Source organism: Suricata suricatta, chromosome 14 (assembly GCF_006229205.1).
Source record: "Suricata suricatta isolate VVHF042 chromosome 14, meerkat_22Aug2017_6uvM2_HiC, whole genome shotgun sequence".
In the NCBI taxonomy this organism is placed as follows: domain Eukaryota; kingdom Metazoa; phylum Chordata; class Mammalia; order Carnivora; family Herpestidae; genus Suricata; species Suricata suricatta.
This window is the reverse complement of record NC_043713.1, coordinates 24,332,014-24,357,914: the sequence shown is the minus strand read 5'-3', so window position 1 is coordinate 24,357,914 and position 25,901 is coordinate 24,332,014. Positions and strand designations below refer to the sequence as shown.

At 41.6% G+C, this 25,901-nt stretch overlaps 1 protein-coding gene and 2 long non-coding RNA genes across 5 annotated transcripts in view; 2 read left to right on the top strand and 1 right to left on the bottom strand.

Annotated features, from left to right (window-relative positions):
* DYM (dymeclin) overlaps window positions 1–25,901 on the bottom strand; it is a 334,407-nt gene that overhangs the window by 99,067 nt on the left and 209,439 nt on the right. For both annotated transcript variants that reach the window (XM_029923001.1, XM_029923002.1), the window contains one exon: window positions 3,655–3,757. In XM_029923001.1, the coding sequence (XP_029778861.1) occupies window positions 3,655–3,757 (103 nt within the window). The remainder of the gene's footprint in view (window positions 1–3,654; window positions 3,758–25,901) is intronic.
* LOC115278519 lies at window positions 2,491–4,889 on the top strand. Of its 2 annotated transcripts, none has more exons than XR_003902937.1 (3): window positions 2,491–2,780; window positions 3,512–3,642; window positions 4,351–4,889. It is a non-coding gene; the product is annotated as an uncharacterized LOC115278519 (long non-coding RNA). The 2 variants fall into 2 exon arrangements; XR_003902936.1 differs by having other exon boundaries at window positions 2,491–2,952.
* Window positions 7,572–17,794, top strand: LOC115278520. The gene is made up of 2 exons (XR_003902938.1): window positions 7,572–8,223; window positions 17,613–17,794. It is a non-coding gene; the product is annotated as an uncharacterized LOC115278520 (long non-coding RNA).

The window sequence follows — 25,901 nt, the reverse complement described above, 5'->3', positions numbered from 1 at the left end:
CCTTGAGTCTGCTTTGGACTTTGTGTCTCTGTCTCTCTCGGCTGCTCTCCTGCTCGTGTTCTGCCTCTCTCTCTCAAATTAAATAAACATTAAACAAAATTTTCAAAATTAGATGGTAGAGTCAGTCCTACAGAAAGGTTCCCAAGTCTGTTGATGATCAAAGGACAATATAATTTGGTTCCTTATGGTTCTTCCAGGAATAAAGTCAGAGTCTTCTCATCTCAAGTAGTTGCTAAGACGTCTGTTAGAAATTAGGGAAATAAAGCCTACATGACACTGTAATAGTATTCGTAATTTAAAAACCACAGTTACAGTTTCAAAAGCAGCAACACTCATTGTTAGTTCTGTTTCACTTTCGAGATTCAGGTGTGTTGTATATGATCAAAGTTGTTTTAGAGGCTTATTTTATTTACCTATGTTTTGAAATGTTTATATATGAGAGAAAGAGAGAGAGCGCGAGAGAGCGCACACATGTGCAAGCAAAGGAGAAGCGGGGGGCTGGGGAGAGCAGAATCCCAAGCAGGCTCTGCACCGACAGTGCACCCGTGGGACTCAATCTTTTGAACTGTGAGATCATGACCTGAGCCGAAATCAAGAGTAGGACCCTTAGCCCACTGAGCCACCTGGGCACCCTGAGCCTTATTCTTAATTTTAAAAAATCTTAAAAGATTCTCTTCTAACAATTCTTTCCTGTCCCTTTAGTCACTGAGTTAATTTTTGGGAAACCCTGCTATAGAAATACTAAAGTGCGGCCACGTCGTCACCTGAATTTCATATGCTTTGCTAAACACCTTCATCGTCCCTGCGAAGAGACTGTGGAACCAGCCATCACTCAGTCTGCGCGGCGCAGTCTCTCTCCCCAAAGAGGACGTGAGTGCAATTTTTGTTTTATTTCCCTGTAAGCAGCCAGGGCGGTACCCTCATTATCTGGAACTTGGTTGAAGGCTTCAGTTTTCCCCTGAGAAGTTCCCACAAACAAGGTTGGACTAAAGAATTCACAATGATGTTTTTGTAACTTGCTATTTGTTTTCTACGGTGTTACTCAACTGACTTGTGAGTTATACAGGATAATGAGAATAAACATTTTCTTAATAAACTCAGATACCTGTAGGTGGATTCAAGGTACTCTATGTATTACCATGAGAAGAAAAATACATTCCTGATTTTAAGCACTTATTCGAATTCATTCAATCCTGGTATGAAAGGCGTCTGTCAGGGACCCACTGCTGCACGTAGACCCTTTTCTTTTCTGTCTTTTACAAACACGTGGTCTAAAGCATTAGTCTGGGACACAGTTTTATGTGGCTGCTGGCAGAGACATTTGATTAAAATTTCTAGGGAGGGAACAAGGAGAAACATCTTATTTTCCCAGTTAATGACCAATTTAAAAGAGAGTGGCAATGAGCATATGGTTTCAAATACACATGTCACTCCTAGTGTTTGGGACAATGGGAAAACACTCGGTTACCTCGAAAGAAGAAGACGTGTTTACTTTTAAGACTCCTATGGTGTCACTCAGTCGCCTTGCAGAGGAGTCACACGAGTAATTCTGTTTCCATCACCAAAACTGACTAGGGCTGCCCACCCTCTTCAAGGAGCTCTGAGGAAAGGCAGCAACATTCAAGTTCATAAACCCACTTGGAGTATGTTGTGGTATGGATGCTAAAATGAGGATTGTCAATGACAGATTCCAAGTGGAATTTCCCCAGCATTTCTAATGGGGGAGATACTTTAGGAAATTCAATTTTACTCAGTGAAACTCTCAAGCAAGAAGAAGGCAACAACTCTAAAAATGGTCAAGTTCAACAGTAGAAGTCATACGTCCGTGAGGAGTTCCACCTGTCTGTTCACTGCATAATCACCTTCATGATTGGCATATACCATCAAATATGACCCGTTTTCGCAGAAAAACTGTAATTTCCTGGTCTCTGGTTACAGGGGGGTGCTGCTAGCCCAACCTCAAGGCTGAGTTCACTCAGCACATCTTTGTGGGAGAAACGACACAGGAGGACAACACAAGCATATGACAGTTGTATGAAAATCACAAAACAGTCACAGACCAACCGACCTCAAGTTCTCAGTAAACACAATCTCCACGGCCACTCTGAGGTTTCTAAGGAGTGATTAGGAAGAAATATTTTTCTCAGAATAAGTCATGGCTCAGATAGAAGTGAGCTATTATGCTATATTTTAAGTTGAGAATATTCAATTAGCAGGAAAATCATAAAGATACTTTTTTTTTTTTGGTAAAAGAGCAATACTTTGGAATTACAAACTTTATACTTTAATGGGAATGACAGACCATAGCACCATGCAGGCGCACACAATAAACACAAGACAAACGGCACGGGTCGGGCTGCGAGTGCTCACGGCCACCTCTTGTTTGTCAGTGTCTGCCACCCGGACTGGGTGCCGTTCCCACAGTCTCCTATCAGCACAGCCATTTAGAAATGAAACAAACCACAGGAAACAAAACAAGTCTCCGCTGTCTGGCACACAACAGCAGGCTCAGAACTTCAAAATTCTCTCATGAAGTTTCTGAACATGAACCCACTGAGTTGTCGTCGGGGGACACGGGGAGGGCCTCAGGAGGACGCGACGGACTACTTCTGAGGCTTATGACACGATAGTGTGCAGCATCCGCACCTGAGCCATGTTTCAAAATATAAGAGATGTCGCACTTAGTGGCACTGCCTTAGAGAACTCCGAATGCTCGCTCCTTCCTGTGATGAAGCTCATCCCAGAGCTGCTCCCATTCTATTCTGTCGCCATCCTCTGAGGTTAGTGGTAATAAGCGCTTTATCTTTAACGTGGCTGAAACTGAGGGAACACATTAGTGCTGCTGTCTGCTGACCACGCCTCACAGGACCAGAGTAGCATCCTGATCTGAGCAGAGCCAACTGGATTCTCTCTCCCAGGAAGTGACACTGAGGACTTCATGACACCGCTCAGGTGGCTAAAGACATGACCCTCCAGGACATGTTACAGCTTGGGAGGGAGGAGGCTGGAGTGGCTGTTTTAGGTCCCAGTCAACAAATAGGGAAATCTGGCCAACAGAGAGCAGCACAAGAATAATACTGAAGCAAAAGGAAGCAGAGCCTAGAAACTAAACAGCCTCAGAAAGACAACATATTCTTGAATCCAAAGGCTTTTCAATTTCAGGTTCTGGTTCTCTGTGATATCCAGGTGTCCCTCTGCCCTTCGAGTTCAGTGAGAAACCTTTGCATGTTTTCTATAAAACTGCTCCTTTTGCTTTTGTGTCACAAGTTTGAGTGGGTTTCTTGCCTTAGGTAACAAGAGTCCTTCTTTTTTTCTTTTTTTAAGTAGGCTTCATGCCCAGTGTGGAGCACATGAGGCTTGAACTCACGATGCTGAGATCAAGACCTGAGCTGAGATAAAGAGTTGGATGCTTATCCGACTGAGCCACCCAGGCGCCCACAAGAGTCCTAATTAGTAACAATCACTGGTTTAGGGTTGACTTTCTTTAACCACTTGTTATAATCATTTAAAGTTCTTCCTTGACTTGGACATCACTCCTTTCCCTGCATCGTTGCGGCACGTGGACACAGACCCAGAGAAGACGTACGTACTGTTTCTTACAAACCCAACCACGGAAGGAAAACTTCTTACCGACAAAGTAAGGTAACTACTTACGTAGTCTGGTAGGGGAACATCATTGGAACTCAGTGAACCTCTCAAGGACTGTGTGGCTTGTTCCAGAACTTTGTTGTGTTTTTTAGACAGCAAGGAAAACAAACTGAAAGAAAAAAAAAACAAAAGGAAAAAGAACAAAGAACTAAGTGTCTTCTCTTCTAGGTTTTATATAGAATTACAGAGTTCCACAAGATGTCATTTATTCTAAAATATACATGTAATGATGGTTTTCATGCCTGTGTTAACAGCAGGATTAGCAATACTATTGATATAACAAAATATGAAGTGAGAATATTTAAATTATAAAGAGTAAATAATAAAAAAAAGTTTGATAGCTTAAGATTATATTCAAACAGACGATACTTTTCTGAATAGTGGACAGAGATTCAAATAACTTGGGATATAAATGAACTTTATGAGTAACTTGGAATGTAATCTATTACTAGTCCCTTGAAGTTGTACCTCAATGTTCTCATCTTTCAAATAAGTGCGTTGGATTAGAGTTTTTCTCTAGTATGATATAGTTTATCACTTTTTATCACAGCTTTATATTCTTACTTCTCAAAACCAAGGACTTTAAATACACTTATTAAAAGATTTCCACTTCTGGCCATGATGGGTTAACTGGTACCAAATAGCCTTCCTGCTGTTAACACCTGAGAAACTGTAGAAAATACATGAGACAACATTTTTCAGATGTCGTACAACGTCTGCAGTGCAGGACGCGGTCCCTACAAGGAGAGTCTGCGCCTGGAGGAGCCTTCCAGACTGCGGTACAGAAAGCTGGTACCCGGCCGCATACAGCAGCGTCGCGTTGCACTGGAAATGCAGACGTAAGGACTGGGGGCTGCGAGGCAGGCGGAATTTGCAGGCAGATTATAAGCCTAGAGAGAAATGCTAGAGGGACATCCAGAAACCTGCCCCACGGCCTTCTACATCAGAGATTTATTTTTGCTTTGTTTTTCCTTTTAAAGGTTAAAACTAAACCTCGTGCTTTCTGGTCATACCCATTTGCCATGATGCACTGATAGCTAATATGTACCAGCAGCTTATTGTCTGTGATCCCAGAAATGGTATATGCAACCAGGCATGTTTATAAATGAATGCTGTACACACACATCTATCTTTTTTATTCCACCACCAAACGTGTACAGTTTTATACCTCATACTTTTTATCATTTCTTGATATTCATTCCTTGACCCATTCAATAAACACTGAGTGCCGTCACTTGTTACCTAAGCATCCGGATATGCCATAATTTAACTATTATTAATCACTGCAACGTCTCCAGTTTTGTTTTGTTTTTTATAAACAGCATTGTGATGAACACCCTTCTATATAATTTTTAGCATACTGAGGTGAGACTATCTACTGGATAAATTCCTTGAAGTAAAACTACTGAGTAAAAAGATAACGGAATAGAATAGAACCGTGAACTGCATTAGCAGTATATATTTTTCACATATGCAAATTTGTTTGTAAATGATGAAAATAAAAGGCAAAAAGATGTTGGGATAGTGTTATAAAGTCCAGTCCCACGGAAATGCATAAAGAGAACAGCTGGTAAGATTCTTTTAATTGTTTGCAGTACCTTTCAGGAATAAATGGAATTTCTATAGTTTTCTGAGACCAAAAGAACTTGGATGGTCAGCCCTAGCATAGAGAATGGCAAGCACTCAGAGGCCTGAATTCAATGCCTGCACAAGAAGGGAAAGTAATAAATATGCCTGGAAGAAGTGAGCTTCCTGGTGTGAGAAGCGGGGAGGGGCACTGAAGAAGACCGAGCACTCTACTGAGTTCACAAAATACCAGAACTTGGGAACTGCTTTAGGGGTTCAACCAACTGAAGGTTCTGTCTGTGCCCTGAGTGTACCTTCAGAGGACAACAGAGGTAATCTAGGGTAACTTCCAACAAAATTGAAGATAATCATTAAATGAGTCGTAGGAATCAAAGCAGAGAGTATTTGAAATTGTTTCCTTCGGAGAAGAAAGGCTAGTTTGTTTATTTGAAAAGAGAATACTAACAGGCTGCTCTCCTTGTTAGAAGACAAAACAAGGAAGCGGGCTTCAATGCAAACATAAGCTCTTCCAGCTGGGCATGATGGGAAGTCTGAGTAGTAAGGGCAGAAAATGTTGCATCCGTCCATCTCAAGGAGCTGTGGCCACGGCTCCCGGGTGTTCTTCAGAAAGGTGCTTTGAGAACAGAGGAGTTGAGGTCACTTCTGGCTTTTTTTTTTTTTTAATTTTTTTCTTTTAACATTTATTTATTTTTGAGAGACAAAGAGAGACAGATCATGAGCAGGGGAGGGGCAGAGAGAGACACATACGCACAGAATCTGAAGCGGGCTCCAGGCTCTGAGCTGTCAGCACAGAGCCTGACGCAGGGCTCGAACCCACAAACTGAGATCATGACCTGAGCCAAAATCGGACGCTCAACTGACTGAGCCACCCGGGTGCCCCCACTTCCAGCTTTCTATCATGAACAAGAAACCGAGAAGTCACACTTACTTGAAGTTGTTATTCTTCTACAATGTAACAGGCTTTCCCCTCAAGTCTTACAGCCACAGAGCTTTCAAGTTCTATTTTTTTAAACATTCTATTTCTGGCTCGCATTTAATATTTTTAAGGCAAAATGACCTAAATTTATATGAGACGTGGCTTGCAGATTGCTGAGAAAAGTAACGTCTGCTGAAAGGTTTGTAACCAAAGTAGTAGCCCCGCTTAACGCTGGTCAGAGTCCGTGCGCGGTAACGACTCGGGGCGTCTGCACGAAGGGGGCAGCGGCTGGCTTTGAAGCATAGTCTTCACTCAGGATGCAGCTGCCAGAGTCCTTGTTTTTAAAAGACTAGATTTTTCTTTTTATACAAGAATGTTCACCACAAACTGATTCAACACTGAAAAACTGCAAAGAACCAGAAGACCGATAAAGGACTGAACGGGTAAATAAACTGGGATATTAATGCGATGAAAAACTACTACTAGTGATTTGAAATTTTCTAAAGATACACGCGATAATATAGATACATCTCAAAAACGATGTTGTTTGCCAGACGCTTGTAGAAGAATGTGACCAGAGTAATATTATTTATATAGTGTATTAAAAATGCAAAGATATTACCTATCTTCTATGGAGAAAACATTTGAAATAAAACATATGGAAATGATAAATACTACATTTAAGATAGCCATTATTCTCTGAGAAAGAAGGGAAGGAAGTGGAGTCAGAGAGGAAAAAACAAGAGATTTAGCTCTCTCTGAATCTCTCTCTCTCTATATATATAAAATGTTTGTTATGCTAGATACATACATAAGGGATTGCTTTATTACTCTATCTCTTTGACATATGCTTGAAATATTAAACACATTTTGAAAATTGGAATAAAAAGAATACACCACCCTGAAGAAAAGAGAGTCCCTGCAATAGCCAACATCTTTTATTAGTTTATTTTTTATTTTGAGAAAGAGCGCGCAAGCAGGGGAGCATCAGAAAGAGAGAGGGAGAAAGAGAAGCCCAAGCAGGCTCTGCACTGCTAGCACAGAGCCTGACACAGGGCTTGAACTCTTGAATCACAAGATCATGACCTGAGCCAAAGTCAGATACTTAACAGACTGAACCCCCCAGGCGCCCTGACAGCCAACATTTTAGCAAAGAAAGCAGCATGTGGACAAAATATGTGCAGTGAGTCCAACATGAAATACGCTTAGAAAACCACCAGCTGCTGGAAAGGCTGCAGCTCAGGGTGCAGCCAGTGGCAGGAGAGGAGACCACAATGAGACCTCTGAGTCAGGCTGTAAAGGATCAAAAGTCCTGAACTTGATTCTACGTGGAGAAGAAGCTAAAGGAACATATCCGTCTTCCAAAATGATGAAAGAGACCTGTTCCTTGCTCCCACGGAGCTCAAATCTAAGGTGATAAGAAAAAAAAAAATTTTTTTTTAAAGCCTGCAATTCAGAAATTGGAGAACACCGTGGGTCTTAAGAGTCGGGTGTGGGAACACAGAGGAAGGCTGGGTACACTTCACAGGAAATCTACTGTCTGGCCTTGAAGTTTAGGGGTTGCTAACTGGGAGACGTACGGGGGGACTAAGAGAAATTCAGAAGGAGAAACAGCACACAGAGGGGCACAGAGAGACTCAAGGGAAGTACAGAGGCCAGAACAGTGCAAGTCCACTGGCAGAGCGGTAGGAAGAGCCAAGGATTAGCAAGAGAGACCTGGGCTCTTGAGGAGAACACGCCAAGAGGCTTGTAGTTCATCTCAGTTAAGTCACCGAGACAGGCAGGAAGTCAAATATTTACCAAGAACCTTCTATGAGCCGGGCAATGTGCGAGTTGCCTGGGATATAGTGACAAGCAAAAGCAACAAGGTCTTTGCCCTGCCCTCCTGGAGGGGGTGGTCGTGCTGGGGATAAACCTACACAGAAGGGTCGACAGCGATGGAGATAGGAGTCGGGAGCTATGGGGACACAGCTGAGGTTGCCCGGCTGCAGAACCGGCGGTCAGCGCGGGAGGTGATGCCTGAGCGGAATCTGAAGGAACACTGAGGAGTTGGCCAAGCGAGTGGGACAAAGGTAAAGGTCATCTGGACAGAGAAAGAGCACGAGGGAAAGCAGACAGTGCAGGCGGCGGAGGGCACGCATGCTCACTGACTGTTACGTATGCAGCGGAGCCTGGGGTTAAAATTGGGCTGCGAGTGGGGATAGTTTATGAAGGGTCTCATGTCTCACCTAGACCTTGGGCTTCATCCTGAAAGCCAGGGCAGTTTTATGACAGCAAGGCTACAGCAGGAGAGACAAAAGCGAAGCTGTTGCGTCTGGTGGTATTCAGGAGGGGAGTACGAGGCAACGGAGGGGCGGGAAGTAGTCATTCCTTGTTCCGCGATGTCCTCCATTTCTCCCGTGCGCTCTCATCCCACGGTGGCTACCCGGTCCCCGCTGCAGAACCCCAGGGCTCCAGGAAGCAAAGTCTGAGAACTAGAGCCCAAGGAGTGGGGCACAAGTACATAACTGTGTACTTGTTTTAGAACGATTCCTCCACCTCTAGAGGGAAGAATGGACAAGGGCTGATAAGAGAACAGTCTAGAAACAGAAAGACCCTTTAGGTAACATCTACACTGCTCAAGAGCGGAGGAGGTAACTGAGCTAAAGCAGTCTGAGCCACCAGGAAGGCAAAGAGACAACAGACAGAGTGACAGAAAGGAAGTCATGGTCGACTCCGAGGTTCCCAACTTGGGTTTGAACCAGCGGCTGGCTGAGAACGTGGAAGAACGTGCTGGGAACGGAAGAGTGGAAGGGCAGGGAGAGGGCCCAGGAGGCCCAGGGCTCTGGCTGAGAGAAAATGGCAGCGGCAGCTACGAGGACACAACACAGGCACGCAGTGTGTCAGACACACCACTCAACAATAATCACACGGGGTGCAGCGTCACTGTCCGTCCTTTCCTTTGTTTTTAGGGAGGATGACATCGAGGCAGAGAGAGGTTAAGTACTTTGCTTAAGGCACCCAGCTACTTAGTGGTGGAGTCAGTAGTCAAATTCAGACAAGCAAGCTCCAGAATCTGTGTGTGTTTTTTAATGTTTATTAAATTTTGAGAGAGAGAGAGAGAGGCAGGCAGACACACACACACACACACACACACACACACACACACACACACACAATCTGAGGCAGGCTCCAGACTACGAGCTGTCAGCACAGAGATGCATGTGGGGCTGAACTCATGAACAGCGAGATCAGGACCTGAGCTGAAGTCAGGCCACTTAACCAACTGAGCCACATGGGTGCCCAGAATCTGTGCTCTTAATGATTCTGCCACAACCCCAGAGATGCTCAGGATTATCCAGACGGAGATGGTTAGGGACACCCAAGTGGGCAGGTCAGAGACACGAAGCTGGTGCTCAGGAGAGAGGGGAGAACTTTCAGGGTTGTCAGCACCAGCTGACATAACATAGTACAGGTGATCGCCCACAGATAACGTGGCAAGTTAAGAAAAAGAAGAACAAAGGTCAGAATTCTGGGAAACACCATGACTAGAAAGGGAACTGGCAAAGGGCCCCATGGAGAAATTGAAGTGGAAGAACAGGAAGAGAAACGTTCTGGAAGCTAAGAGAATGATCTCAAGGGAAGAGCGGTCATCACCATCAAAAGGTGAAGGCTAGAGTAGTTCCCTGAAGGGGAGGCAACACTGGGAGGTCACTTCTAGGAGGTGGCATGGGGCTTCCTCCCTGAAAACTGCAAACTCTCCCACGACAGCCTTGCCCCCCCAACTTCTAGGTGCCTTCTCTCCACACCCCAGTCCTTCCCTCATAAGCACAGTGCCCTGAGAAGCGAGGACCACCTCAACTCCGCAAATGAATGGGAGCAGAGAAAGAAACTTAGGTGCAGGGTTCATCCAACGTTAAAGCCACAGTGTAGTGAACACATAAGTTCTCTTACAAATCCTAAAAAGTGATTTTAAAATGAAAAGAAATACAGAATATTATGCAGAATATTAAAGGCAGAGCTATGGATAGAAACCAAATCTCCTTATGCCAAGTGCCATGCTGTCTCTGTAGAGAGCGACTCCTTCCACCCGGAGGAATCTTTGTCTCCTGTCTGTCTAAACGCTGCCTGTCCTTCGACACAAAACTGCAGGCTGCCGACCCCACACCCCCTGTGAAGGATTCCTCTAACCTGTGCTCCCCCGCCTCTAACTACACTAACTTCTCCACGCCTCAGCTGACACTTAAATACAGTCTCAATGGCTGGTCACCATATTTTTAATCACCTTTCCCGAGGAATCAGTAGCCCAGACTACAGTGAACCAATTTTAAGTATACAACTCGAGAAGTTCTAAAAAACAGAAGCATACATGTGACTCATCACCATGATCCTGATCTAGCTCGGCTCCATTACCCCAGGACACTCCTGCCCCCTTGGGAGACAAGCCCCGCCTCCATACCCCCCCCCCCCCACCAATGATCTGTTTCCTTTGCTGCAGTACCAAACCTACCCTTTTGTGTCTGGTTTCTACCACTTAGTGTTTCATCCACATTGTTTGGTATCAGTAGTTCATTCCTTTTTATTGCTGAGTAACTTTCCACTGGAGTGACGAACCTCATTTTGTTTATTTATTAGCTGATGGGCACTTGGGCTGTTCTCCTTCTGAGCCAGTATGAATAAAGCTGCTACAAATATTCTCACAAGAGTTTCTCTGTGAACAGATTGTCTTCATTTCTCTGGAACAAACCCCTGGAGGTGGGACTGCTGGGTTCTGTGCCCCCACACTCTTGCTGGCACTTGTTCTTTCCATCTTTTTAGCGTTAGCCCTTCCAGTGGGTGTCAAGATCTGGCTGTGGCTTTCACCTGCACCCCCTGATGAATTTTCCTGTGCTCCAGCCACAGTTTTGTTTGCTGAAGTGTGTATTCAGATCCTTTTTGTCCTTTTAAACAAAGGGTTGTTTTCCTTCTTCTTCCTGAGTTTGTAAGGGTTCTTTATATATTATGGATAAGTCATTTATCTGGTATTTTTTTTTATAGTTTATTTTTGAGACAGAGACAGAGCCTGAGTGGGGAGGGGGCAGAGAGAGAGAGAGAGAGAGAGAGAGAGAGAGACACACACACACACACACAGAATTCAAGACAGGCTTCAGGCTCTGAGCTGTCAGCACAGAATCTGACACAAGGCTCGAACCCATGAACTGTGAGATCATGACCTGAGCTGAAGCAGCCGCCCAACCAACTGAGCCACCCAGGCGCCCCATCTGGTATTTTTTTGTAAATTATATCCTAGACCAGTGGTGTTAGTGGTAGTGGTGTGTGTATGTGTGTGTGTGTGGGGGGTCTTTTCATTTTCTTAGCAGTCAGTGCCTTTTGAAGAGCAAAATTTCAGAATTTTGATCAAGTCCAATTCATCAAAATTTAAAATATAATTGGTGTTTTTTATGTACTAAAAAACTTGTGCCTAACCCAAGGTCCCAAGGATTTTCTCCTAGGATTTCTTGTATATGGTTTGTAGTTTTAACTCTATTTAACGTCTGTGCTCCATTCGGATGTATGTATGGCATGAAGCAAGAATCGGGGTTTATGTAATTAATTGGTTTGTTTTTTTGGCGTATGAATGTTTAACTGTCCCTGTGCCATTAGGTGATAGACTATTCCTTCCCCCTCAAATTACCTCGACAGGCCTGTCAAAATTTCACTGACCATATATGAACGGGTCTCTTTCTGGACTCTATTCCTCTTCATTAGTCTATAACTCTATTGCGTCCCAAAAATACCACACTGCCTTGACTATATGAGTTGTAATTTATAGTACACCTTGAAATCAGGTAGTGTGAGTTCTCCAACTTAAGTTCTGTCAAAATTGCTTTTGGGTATTCTAGGTCTTTTGTATATCCACATAAATTTAAAATAATTTTTTTAATGTTTATTTATTTTTGAGAGAGTGCAAGCAGGTGAGGGGCAAAGAGAGTGGGAGACACAAAATCTGAAGCAGGCTCCAGGCTCTGAGCTGTCAGCACAGAGCCTGACACAGGTCTCAAACTCATGAACTGTGAGATCATGACCTGAGCCAAAGTCAGATGCTTAACCTACTGGGCCATCCAGGCGCCCCTAAATTTTAGAATCAACTTGTCAATCTCTACCAAAAAGCCTGGTGGGATTTTGATTAGGACTGTGTTAAATGTACAGATAAATTTCAGGATCTCAACAATACTATCTCTGATCCATGAACATGAGACCACCCAGTTTACTTAAGTCTTTAATTTCTTTTTTAAAAATGTTTAATTAAAAATCTTTTATTATTGAAGTACAGTTGGCATGCAAGGTTAAATTAATTTCAGGGGCACAGCACAGTGATTCGACTGGCCTTTTCAAATGTCTTTCAACAATGCTTTAATTTTCAGTATTCACATCTTGCATGTATTTTAGTTCTTTATTCCTGAGTTATTTCATATTTTTATGATACCACAGACAGTATTGCTTTCAAATTTCAATTTCTGACTGTTGCATGAATAGCAAAATATAATTATTGTTACATACTGACCCTGTACCCTTTGACTTTGTTAAGCTCCTCTCTTCTGATGTTTTTGTAGAATAGGATTTTTTAAACATTTGACCATGTTTTATGTGAATAAAGCCAGTTTTAAGTATTCTCTTCCAATCTGAGTTTTTAAAATTTATTTTTCTTGACTCACTGCACAGCCTACGACCTTTAGTATAATGCTGAATAAATGTGAGAATGAATACCTTTGTCATTTTCTTGATCCTAGGAAAGAATACATTCAGTATTTTACCATTAAGTATGATTTTAGCTATAAAATTTCCATAGATGCCCTTTACCAGGTTGAGGAAATCCCTTCTATTCCCTGTTAACTGAATTAAAAAAACTTTTTTTTAAACATTAATTTTTAAGAGATAGAGCATAATTGGGGGAGGGGCAGAGAGAGAGGGAGACACAGAATCCGAAGCAGACTCCAGGCTCTGAGCTGTCAGCATAGGGCCCAATGTGGGGCTCAATCTCATGGACCATGAGAACATGACCCGAGCTGAAGTCAGACACTTAACCGACTGAGCCACCCAGGCGCCCTGAAATTTTTTTTAAATCATGAATAGGCAGTGAATTTTGTCAAATGCCTTTTCTGTACCTAAGAAGATCACATGGTTTTCTTTTTAAGTATATCAAATACAGTGGATTGCACTGATTAAGCATGGAATGTGGAGGCAACCTATATTCCTAGGATGGTTATCCTTTTATATGCTGAGGAGAAATGATGATGGTGGCTGTCACTTCCTGAGAACATACTCTGTGCCAAGCTCCTTACTCAATTTTTATAATTGTTAACTAAATCCACATACAGCAGGTTTAAGAGGGCACCACCACTATCATCACGTTATACAAAGGAAACTAAGGCATTAGAAAGGCAAATTAATTTGCCAAGGATTCTACTGTTCATAAGTGTAAGACTAGCTTTTTAGCCTGGTAAGCTCACTTTCAATTTTGCACTCATAACCACCATATTATCTCTTATCAGGAGATTTACTGATTATAGTGACTCCCCCCCCCAACTAGATCCTTCATGATTCACTCCCACTCCCTTCTTTAAGGAACAGAAGTAACTACTCTCCTGAAAAAAGTGACTTCATGACACAAGCCTGAGTTAATTATCCAAACCTTTTCCTGGATCACAAAGACAAATATATGCTCTAAGTTGGGCCAGATGGAAACTTTCCCGAAGATTTTTCTACCCGGGAGCAGTGAGAAAGACTGCTGTTCTCCTTGCTTAGAAGACCATAGAGACGTTAATCTGGAAGTGCCCATGGTCATTATTTAGCTTCATGGAGCAAACTCATGCACAAGAAAAGAGATGAGCCTAAGCTGAAACGGTGACAGAGAAAGACACACACATAGCAAGAGGCGGAGAAATACTCTTGAGGTGCTGACTCCTCAGTTCAAGTCTCTGGAACCTCATCCCTGGAGCCCTAACATCTTTTGCTTTGCATTTTTAAAAATTTTTGAGAGAGAGAGAGAGAGAGAGAGAGAGCGAGCGAGAGAGCGAGCGAGCGAGAGGGAGAGAGTGAGAATCCCACACAGGCTCTGCACTGTCACCATGGAGTCTGACATGGGGCTTGAACTCACAAACCATGAGATTAAGACCTGAACTGAAATCAGGAGTCAGATGCTTAACTGACTGAGCCACCCAGGTTCCTCTTCTACATTTCTTTTGTGTCTTAAGACAATCCTCCTTTTTACACAGGCTAGGGGCTGGGAGGGCTTACTCCTTCGTCTTGAAGTACTTGTTCAAGTACTCTGTTCTTGAGGGCTAGCACAACCACTCTAGTTAAAACTGCAACCCAATCCTGGCACATCCTATTTTCTTTCTGTTGCTTTTTATTCTTTCTCCATGCCACATACCACTTTCTAAAATACTATACGCTTTTCTTAGGTTTTTATTGTTCCATCCAGAACAAAAGTAGGCAAAATACAGCTTGAAGACCAAATCTGGCCCACCATCTGTTTTTGCAAATAAAGTTTTATTGGAACACAGCCACATCCATTCATTCATGTATTGTCTACGGCTGCTTTCATGGTGTAATGGCAAAGTTGAGTAGTTATGACAGAGACCATCTGGCAGGCAAAGCCAAAGATATTTACTATCTAGTCCTTCAGAGAAAGTTTCCTAACTTCTGCCCTAGAATGTAGACTCTATGATGTCAGTGGTTTTCACCTGTTTTGGTCACTGCTGTATTCCCAGTGCCTAGAACAATGGCTGGTGCACAGCAGGTATCCAATACTGGCTACTAAATAAAACACGAAGGAAAAATCTCCTGAAAAGAAAGTATTTTTGTTAAGTTTACAATTTTAAAGTTGGGGTGCCAGGGTGGCTCAGTCAGGTGAGCATCCGACTTCAGCTCAGGTCACAATCTCATGGTTTGTGGGTTCAAGCCCCGCATTGGGCTCTGTGCGGACAGCTCAGAGCCTGGAGCCTGCTTCAGATTCTGCGTCTCCCTCTCTCTGCCCCTTCCCTACTCACGCTTTGCCTCACTCTATCTCTCAAAAAATAAATAAATGTAAAAAAAATAAAAAATAATAAATAAGATTTCAAAGTTTATCTTGTTTCCTACTCTTTAGCCAAATATCTAAATCTTTACAGCCAAGACAGTATCCTTTTTCCATTATTTTACTACCCTAGAAAAACAAGTATTCTCTCCCACTTACCTAAAAATACATTTCTCAGTTTCTCCTGAGAGTAATCCGCCAATATTTTTCCTGTGTATACAAAACTCGTTGATGGCAGAGCTGACAGCGGTTGCTGCCAGACCGGATTTGGGACATAGAGGAGGAGAGTCAAGGAGATCATGAAAGTTTTTTTACCCCAAGAAAACGGAATAGTGAGCTATCACTTACTGAGACAGGAAAAACTATCTAGGGAACGGGTTCCCAGGAGATCATGAGAGGTTCCCTCTTGGAAATGGTATGTAGGAGATGTCTGATTGTTATCCAAGTGAAAGTTTCAGGTAGATATTCTGGCTTCAGGAAAGGGATTCCAGTTAAAGGTACATATTTGAGAACTGAAAACATACAGTTGGAATTTAAAGCCATGGCGCTGGATGAGAAAACTCAGTATTTAGCACAGAGAGGAAAAAGAGAGGCCAGCAAAGGCTGGAATCCAAGCCAGGAATGAAGGAAGACTAGATGCTACGTGTTTCTACTCTGGAACTCTGACACGGTTCGGGGAAGCAGAAGTGCCAGGGATCAGAACGCGGGGCACAGATGAGGCCAGAGACAGGAAGGCAGGCTTTCAGTCCACCTCTCCTCCCTCGCTCAGCCCAATGTGCCTTCCTTCATGTTGGCTGGAGAGGGGGGTTTACTCGAAAGGATGAAGCAGACAGTGGGTTTCAAGTTGTAAGACACAACCAAGGATGGGTGTGCCGTCCTGAAAGAGGGTGATTAGGTAAGAGCCTAGAGGTTGACACCGAAAACTCTGGGGTCTCCCCTGTGTCCCGCCCCTCCCCCGACCCCAGTCAGCTCAGCAAATGCTGTCAGTTAGTCCGCACATTCAGCAGAAATCCTGAGGAAGACTGCCCTCAGGGGCAATGGAGAAGCGTAAGGAAAGGTTGTCCATACATACTGACCCTGGAGGGGGGGGGGGTGGTTCTCAAGAAACCCTGCCAGCTGCAACAGGTGCTTTTGTTTTCCTTTTTAAATGTTTGTTCATTTTTGCGAGAGAGAGAGAGAGAGACAGAGCATGAGCAGGGCGAGACAGAGAGATAGGGAGACACAGAGTCCCAATATGAGCTGTCAGCACAGAGCCCAAGACAGGGCTTGAACCGAACCTTAAGATCATGACCTGAGTTGAAGTGGGACCTTTAACCAACTGAGTCCCCCAGGCGCCCCCCGGCTGGAAGAGACCCGTCAATGAAGTCCAACCTGAGCACCCAGAAAGTCCTTTAGGGCCTCACTGTTAAATATGAACTGTGCCAAGGATCACTAGAGAGCCACGAAAATGGCAAGTGGAAAAAAAAAAAAAAAAGAGCCCAAATGAAAGAGAGATAATGTAGGGAGAAAATGAAAATTCTGACAACGTTACAATGATTAAGCTAAGGAATAGAGGTAAACATGTCAGCTGTGATACAAGAAGCAGGTGGTATAAAAAAGACAACAAAAAGGAAATCTTGGAAAGTGCAAGTATGATGGCAGAAATGAAAAATTCAATGAAAAAGCTGGAAAACAAATTTGAAGAACATTCCCAGAAAGTGGAACAGAAAAGACAAAGAGATGTAAAACAATAGAACAATGGCAGAAAAATGGTCCACACAGCCTAACAGAGGGTGTTTTAAGAGAACAAAGAAAAGGGAAGAGGAAAAAGTGGATATTAAAGAATTATTTTAAAGAAGTTCTCAAAACTGGAAAACATGCATTTCCTGAATGAAAGAGCCCATAAAGAATGCAGAAAATAGATAAAAAAACAAATCCCCCCACATAATAGCATATGACTGGAAGTTCAAAACAATGGAGACAAAAGGAAAGTCTTAGAAACAGAGAGAGAGAGAGAGAGAGAGAGAGAGAGAGAGACAGACACCCAAATACAAATTGTCAAGAATTACTATGGCATTAGACATCTCGACAGCTACAAAGCAATTAAATGCAGAGTGAAAATAACTCAAAATGTTGAATTCTGAACACTGACAAATTTTTATTCTAAAGGTTAAAATAAAGATATTTTCAGACAAACTGTCAAAGAAAGTAAACATTATCTTATAGCATACGGACCATGGGTGAATAATATTTCACAGCAACGTGAGTGCTGGTCACTGATGCAGAAGAGGTCATGTGCACCTGTACTGGGAAAATGGGGAAGAGGCCCCCAGAGAGCGGGTACGTGTGTCCAGCTGCAGGGGAGTCTAGGTGCTATTACTTTTGAAATATTAGTCTGTTCACATAAAATGTTTCTCTTTCTCATTCCACTTGTGTCCTTCTCAGGAAGAATGCTTCTGTCTATTCAGAGAAAGTCGAGCAGATCAATGAGTGCCAAGAACAAGAGGCTGTCAAAGACCAAATCAGAGGGGAGGAGGCAACAGCTGCTGGATGGATGGGTCTAACGAATGTGGGAAAATCCGAGAATCTTGAACATTATTGATAAAATAAAAACTCCTCAACGTCTATGAAGATTATTACCCATCTTATGAAATATGTCCCCTTAGACTTGTAGAAGATGCTAGAATTAGTAACTTTCCAGACTTTCCTCTCAACCAAACTAGATATTGTTTTAACATGCTGTTTTATGCTCTTAAATTGCTATATACCTATATGTAGGTTTCATAATACATATAATGCATTATATGTATGGTAAACATGGGGTTTTCTCCCCAAATGCTAAGCTCATTTAGGCCTTGATTGTAGGGCTTTACAGTGTTCTGCACACAAGAGGGTCTAAAATATGCTTACTACTACTGATTTGTCTTCTTTTTTTTCCCCTCTTCTCTCTTTCTCCAGTAAAAGAAACTGCGAAGACATCAGTATTCCTTGCTTATAAAACTAGAAACACGAGGTCTTTATTTTTAGCCCCCCCCCCCAAAAATAAAATCTTACTTTTAAGGATCTAAAATTGAAATGAAGATGGCTAACTGCATAATTATCTTTACTAAGAACACTGACATTTACACAAAGTAAGGTTAGAGGAGAATAAACTGCCCATTCACATTTAATTGACTTAATAACCATAAATATTACTTTAGATATATGATAAATAGCTTAAAGTTCATTTCCATCCACGGCAAGTGCTAAAATGGCATTGGTTTTACGGCACGTAAGGCAGAGTACAAAACAGGAGACCTCGGCACCAATAAACAGCTTGCTGACTGTTGAGTATGGTTGTTAAAACGCAAATGTTTAGCGGACGAACGGTCTACACAGCAATGCATAGAAACGTGTCCCTCCTCACGCTTGATGAGTTAAGAGTCTACAGTGCTCCCTAGGTCGACACTCTAAGAAAAACTCCGTAACTCGTCTTCTTGAAGGTAAAAAGCAAAAGATATAAAGATCCGCATTTAAAAAATCTACTAAGGACAGTTCCCCCCAAAAGGCACACCGTGAACTGCAACCGGAGAACCCAATCTTCCTGCCATACAAACACACAAGGTATCTCAGTGAGAACTTAAAATCATGGTTATAATATTCAGAATGATTTTCACTGTACGATTATATATCCCCAAATTACATGTAGATGCAAAAAGTCATGTAACAGAGGCAGATAATCAACTAAATGATGGGTCTTTCTTTAAAAAATGCTGAAAACTCAGGAAGTGAATTTCTACTGGTTAAGGTTACAACAAAACAAGGAAGCCATTAAAAGAAAACTGAAAGGTAACTAACAACTTTAAAAAGAATGTTACATGAATTATTACAAGTAGGAATATTTTGGAAATAATGGATAAAACGCACCATCTGTCAGTACAGAATCTGGTAACTATGTACTACAAAAAATGTAAGAGTAAAATATGAGATCCCATCTTTAAGTTAAAGGACAATTTTATTTTTCACAAATGTGTTCGTGCAGATTTGCGTGTTTTTAGCTTTAAAGTCATTCCGTGGAGAAATGCGCAGCAAGTGGACATAATGCAAAAGGTTTGTTTTCTTAAGCAGATTTTTCCAATTCTGACTAAACTTGATCAGAAATGCTATTTAATAAGAACGACCTAAGTAAATTAACAATTTGGTAATTTGATTTATCTCAAAGGAAAAGCTTTATCCCTAATTTTAACTTACTTTTATACCGCTTTCATGGATTCTATACTTAAAAATGATATTCTTATGCAAACTCAAGTGGAATAAAAGACCCAAAGTATTTTCTAATTGGTACGCAATTCGGAAGATACCAAACTTATTAGAAGTCGTATGGTATTTTCAAGTCTATTATGCAACAAACAGAAACAGATTTCCTGCCTGGAGAACTGAGGTCGTTGTCTTTCTCTGTTACTCTTCTTAGTCCTTTCAGAAAACTAACCCCCATCCGCTGAAGAAAAAACAAATTCTGTAGCGCAATGTCACAATTTATGGCCACAATTGGGGCTGAAATACTATTTAATGAGAAAATTCATCTGGAAAGCGAGATTTCCCCCCAGTGAACACAAGAGAGGCCAGGTCAGACAGTTTAGAAGTTACTGTCACAAGTTAAAAGGCACTTCCTAAGCTAAAGAAATTTCCCCTCAGGGGAAACCTACCAAATAAAGTATGTTTACTGTATGTCAGATTTTACAAAGATAGTCACAGGAAATGTGACACTAATCACTGTTATTTAGAAAATGCTGCAGAATACCTACTTTTATATTATAACACAGTTTAGTACCAAGATATTTTCCAGGTGTTGATCCTTAATTGGGGGATCCCAACTAGAACTTTGAGATTTCTTCTGCTTAGTTCTTAATCTTAATTTAGCAAATATAATTAGTCTTTGGGAGGGCTATAGGAACAGGAAGTCTTAATTGGAATTATAGGTCTTTACTAGTAAATGCCTTTTTTCAACTTCTGCCAGACTCATTACTATCAAAAATCTTTAGATTTATAAAAACTATCTTTTTATTTCAACTTCCTTTCAACCTTTGCACACTTAATTACTAATTTATACTTGCTCGATATGCTTTTAACATGTATCTTCCTTTATCTTTTGCTTGTATATTTATCCCATTTCTTCTAAGAACATAATTTTAAGGGCGCAGCTGTCCATTACTCTTCAAGTTTTCTGCAAAGACTACTGTGTACACATAGTGAGTTTCTTACTCCCCTTCCCCATGTTCTTTTTAAAGCCATTATAACCTGCTCGGTGAAATTCATAAAATATGATTGATTACTGGTGGGAAAAAATACCCTTTTGAGTTCGAGTTGAGAACTATTTTTTAGAAAAACCAAGAATCCAAATATGCATTTATAGTAACTTTGTAGGAAATCCACCTCTACCATGACTCATTCTCAAATACAGAAGCAGCCCCCATTCCTTCCCTGAAGACATAAACCCAAACCACACATACAGAGAGGAAGATTTCCATGTATGAATCAGTGCCCAATGGAAAGCTATGAACTTTAATTCAAAGTCTTATTAATCTGATTTAGCACGATTCTCAACAAGCTAAGTGGTATTAGCTTCCTCAGCTAAAACTTGTAGGAAAAAAAAAAACATCAATGAAAAAGGAAAACCTTAAGAGCAGTGTAGCCAGAAACAGAGAAAAGAGTTCCGACGTTAAAGTGAGAGCAAATTCAGAATTCTGTTGCTGTTCAGCCCAGCAGTCCGTGTTTAAGTGACAACCCTGCAGTATCTAGAAGGTTCAGTTGTGCACGAGGTCTTACGCTTAAAAACTCCAGACAGACTACAGTAGCAAGATCTCTTAGCCCAGATACTTTTAGACCATCTTAAGGTAGGGCTTTCATGAAACATACTTTTGTTACCCAGAGTATGCAGAAGTCTATAATTCCCAGGGATGCTAGATAAATAGGGTATTACTTAAGTAGAACTTTAAAACCCTGTAAGAGTTAAAGGTACAGTCCCTTTTAGTTCTGGGTTAAAGTTCAGACAGCAGAGTTATTAGGGTATCAACCAGAATATTTGATTTCAAATTACAATGTTTTTAAATTAAAATATATTTAACAATACAGATATAACCATAGTGACCCTCACAAACAAATAATCATGATTAAATGTCCTTTTAGAACAAAGTTCTTTCTTACAACTACCAATAATTTATAGAGGTGGAATTCTAGAGGTAGTCATGAAAATATCACCATTTCAAGACAAATGTGAGCTCACATGGAGTTGAGCATAACCTAATAAGAAATAACTTTCTGTTTTAAGAACTGTGCTTAATATTTAACCACATGAAACCCCCCAATCTTCCTAAGACCCAGACATAAATTCATGCTCTGTGCTCCCTCTGCTGGCTCTCTAGCTGTAGTTAATCTTGGGAGGTTTTTCTTTTTATGTAACATCGAATAGCACCGGCATGTCATATACGTGGGCTCTCGGAGATGTGAGCCAGCTCCCGCTTTTGAGCACAGGGAAAAACAACTGCCCGAGGTCACACAGGGTGCTGAGAGACAACAATCCTGGTCTTTTGACTTCCGATCTGGGGCTCCTCCTATTCCACGATGAGCTCAAAGTCTCCACGTGCAAGACTTTCTGAACTATACTTTCCTGCAAGTTACCTAAACAAGGTGGCTCTGAGCCACACACAGATTTTTCACTAGACTGTAATTACCACTGATTAAGGCATCTGACAGTGTTCAGTGAAGACAGAGTAGGCTCAAAGACCTCCCACGATTCTAGTTTTCTTGGACAGTGACCTATTATAGTTTCCTAACACACTGAAAACTTAGATTTCTCCAATGTGCTTCTACTGTTTACTTACAATAAGTCACATGTCACAATATTTGCCTTAGAAGACATCGTCACCATACAATATGCTTTCATGTTAGGAAAAACCATAAGGTCATTTGGTTGATGATGGGGAGGGATACCACCGCCTGTCGAGCGCCTGTGATATGCCAAGCGCAGGGTTGGGCCTTTACAGGAATGTGCGCCTGGGGCAATCCACAAGGCAGGCATTCCTGTCCCTGTTTTACAGAGAGGAAGCCCAAAGTCTGTGTCACAGTCACGTCTCCACCACATCCTCTGTATCTAACTCTTGATATTTTGTTCATTCTTCAATCAACAAAGACAGTAACAGTTGAAGACGCTCCCTTACCACCCCCAACAGTTGAAGACGCTCCCTTACCACCAGCACCAGCACCCCCACCGCCTGCAAAAAAGCAAGCTTTGGGCAAAAGATACTTTATTAAAAGCATGAGACTGTGTAATTTCTTTTAAAATTTAAGCTAACGTGGGGAGGGTTAATACTTTATTTTTAGCAGAGAACACGGCCCATACCATAAATGTTCATTAACTCACAGCATATGTTAGTATTTATTTCCAATGGACTTTTGTATAATTGATGTATTTAATTATTCGTCAAGTAGTCAGTGTGTGGAAAACTGAAAACACAAGCCCTGGTCTGATAACAATACTATTTACACAGACACAAACAGTCTGGGATTAAAGAATTTAATCTGTTCAGACAAAAAGTAAATATTTATTAAGCTAAAATATACAAGTCTGCCTTTGTGGGGAAGAGACATTTGTTTCTTGATGAAAGACATAAATTGTTATCTGAATCACGGACAATTTTTATTCAAAGCGAAGTTTAAATTCTGGGTTCCTCTTGAAAACAGAAAACTAAAGCCATCGGTGTGCACCTACCCTTGTTCTCTGGCAGTGGCTGGGTATTTTCACAGGAGGGAATCCTGTTAAAGTATTAAAATAGGCAAACGGTGATATAATGAACATATTTCTCAATAATTTATCAGCAACCTATTTGGACAAGAGAAGACAAAAAACGTCAGCGTTTTAGAAATGAGGAAGCCGGGGCGTCCGGCCGGCTCAGTGAGGGAAGCACGTGACTCTAGGTCTTGGGGTCATGAGTTCGAGCCCCAGGGTGGGCACAGAGATTACTTTAAAAAAACAAAAATATTTTTTTTCAAAATCCCTCTTTCAAAAAATAAAGCAACAAGAACAAGAAATGAGATAGTAGCCTAGGTTAAATCCAGACTTCAGGAATTCAGGGGAAATGACGAATGTCAATTTTAACCTTGCGTAATTTACATAACGTGATAAACCCGTTACTCGAGGCACTATAGGTAGTATATAATATTTATGGATACTGATTTTTCAACTGAAATGACATGAAAATAGCCTTGTCTTTGATGTTCCAAAGAATGGAATTCAAACTAATTCAGACACACTTCTGTTTAAATACCAGTCCTCCCTCCAATTATTAGCTGTGGGCACTGCACTTTGCAGAGAGAGACTCAAGCTTCTCTACCTGTACTGATGAGGACAGTGACAGCTACGAAGACTTGCTGGTGGTAGACTGACAGAAACGCAAAACCCGTCCTGGCGGGGAGGGGCAGGGACATAATGAAAGGGCCCCCAGTCAGTGTCCCTTGATTCTCAGCACAGAGGAATGTGGGCTCTGGGGTACCAGCTGTGTCCACACTTAATTGCTGGACGGTGGCAGCGAATTCTAGCTTTTTAAAAATACTGTGCAAAGCAACCACAGCAGCTCTCTGGGCTAAGTCTGGGCCACCAGCTGCAATATGTAGTTTCTGTCTTGGAGAATGACTGGAAGTGCCACATGTATCAAGAAGAGCAAAGCGTCTGGATGCAAGGGTGTCCTAGGGTTACGGCGATGTTCTAAAACGAGATATGCTGACAGGAAAAGTCAAGGGTGAAGGTGAAGATGATTTTGTAAGAGAAATTCAAAGCAAAAAGCAGGTCTCCCTAGCACGGCTTGGTTTTGAAATAACTCGGAACTATACTTATATTCCAATTTAAAATCTTTTTCTATATAAATGTATTTTTAAGAGATGGTTATTTGGGGCACCTGCGTGGTTCAGTGAGTTAATAAGCATCAAGCTGCGGTTCACGTCATGATCTCACAGTTCATGAGTTTGAGCCCCGTGTCGGGCTCTGTGCTGAGGGTCACCTAGGTGCCCCTGTATAATATTTTACTTTAATCCCCGATTCCTCATTTAGTTAAGAGAATGTTATTCCCTGTTCTCTGAATCTCTACATCCAAATTTACTCAACATACATTTATTTTATTGATCTTCTCAAGAAATGAACTTCCGGTTTATTGATTTGCTCTACAGCGTTTTTTTCTGTATCACTGAGTTCTACTCTTTGTCTTTGGTCTTCTCGTTTTGGTTTAATTTGCTCTTCTTTTTTAGTTTCTTCAGGTGGAGGCTGAGATCACTGATTGGACACCTTTCTTCTTTTCCAACACTGTTACAGGCATTTCAGGCTATAAATTTCCCTCTAAATACTGCACTAGTAGCATTTTGATCTGCTGTATTTTCTTTAGCCAAAATAAATAAATAAATAAACATTAAAGCTCTGTGCTGTCGGCACAGAGGCTCGATCGAAGAAGCCCCAAGATCCTGACCCGAGCTGAAATCAAGAGGCAGACCTTTAACCAACTCAGACACCTAGGTGTCCCTGAGCCGAAATAACTTAAAAAAATTAATTCACAGGGGCACCTGGGTGGCTCAGTTGGTTAAGCGTCCGACTTTGGCTCAGGTCATGACCTCACAGTTTGTGGGTTCGAGCCCTGTGTCGGGCTTTGTGCTGATAGCTCAGAACCTGGAGCCTGCTTCTGATTTTGTGTCTCCCTCTCTCTGACCCTCCCCTGCTCGCATTGTCTCTGTCTCTCTCAAAAAAATTTTTTTAAAGAATTCATTCATTTCTTGGGACACCTGAGTGGCTCAGTTGTTTAAGCCAACTGATTTCAGCTCAGGTCATGATCTTGTGGTTCTTGAGTTTGAGCCCCGCACGCGGAACCTGCTTGGGATTCTTTCCCTCTCCTCTCTATCTGCCCCTCCCCTGCCCGCGTGCTCTCTCTCAAAATACATAAATAAACTTTTAAAAGAGTTAAAAAATTCCATTCGTTTTTTTCTTTGATCTATGGGTTATTCAGAAGAATGTTATTTGATTTCTTTGGAGGGTTTTCCAGAGAGCTTTTTGTTATTATTCCTGTTGTAATTGCTCTGTGATCAGAGGACCTGCTTCCCATGACTGGAATCCTTTTTGCATTTATCAACACTTGCTTGATGGCACAGAATGTGATCTTTCTTGATAAATGTTCCCATGTACAAACGAGATGAAAGTGTATTTGGCTGTTACTGGCTGGAATGTTCTATAAATGTCAGGTCAAACTGGTTGATAGCACTGTTTCAGTCTCCCATGTTCATGCTCATTTTCTGTCTACTTGTTCTACCAAATATGGAGAAGGAAGTATTTAAATAACTATAATTGTGGAATCTTCTATTTCTCCTTGCAGTTTTATTTTTTATTTTTTGCTTTTTATTTTGAAGCTCTGTTATTTATTTGGTACATACATTTAGGATTCTAGTAGTTCTCGTGAGCAAGTGACTCCTTTATCACTATCATTGCTTTATTCCTGGGAATAGCCTGTGCTCTGAAGGCACTCGCACTTTCTTTTGACCACTGCTATGGATGGCTAAGGTTATAGCTATCATTTTGCTGTTAGTTTTCCATTTGTTCCATACATTCTTTTCTCCCGTTTGCTTTTTTTTCTGCCTTCTTTTGGATTGAGTATTTTTATGGTTTGTTCTGTTGGCTTAATTGCTGTAATTCTCAGCAGGGGTCTGGAAATTCTCTGAGAACAG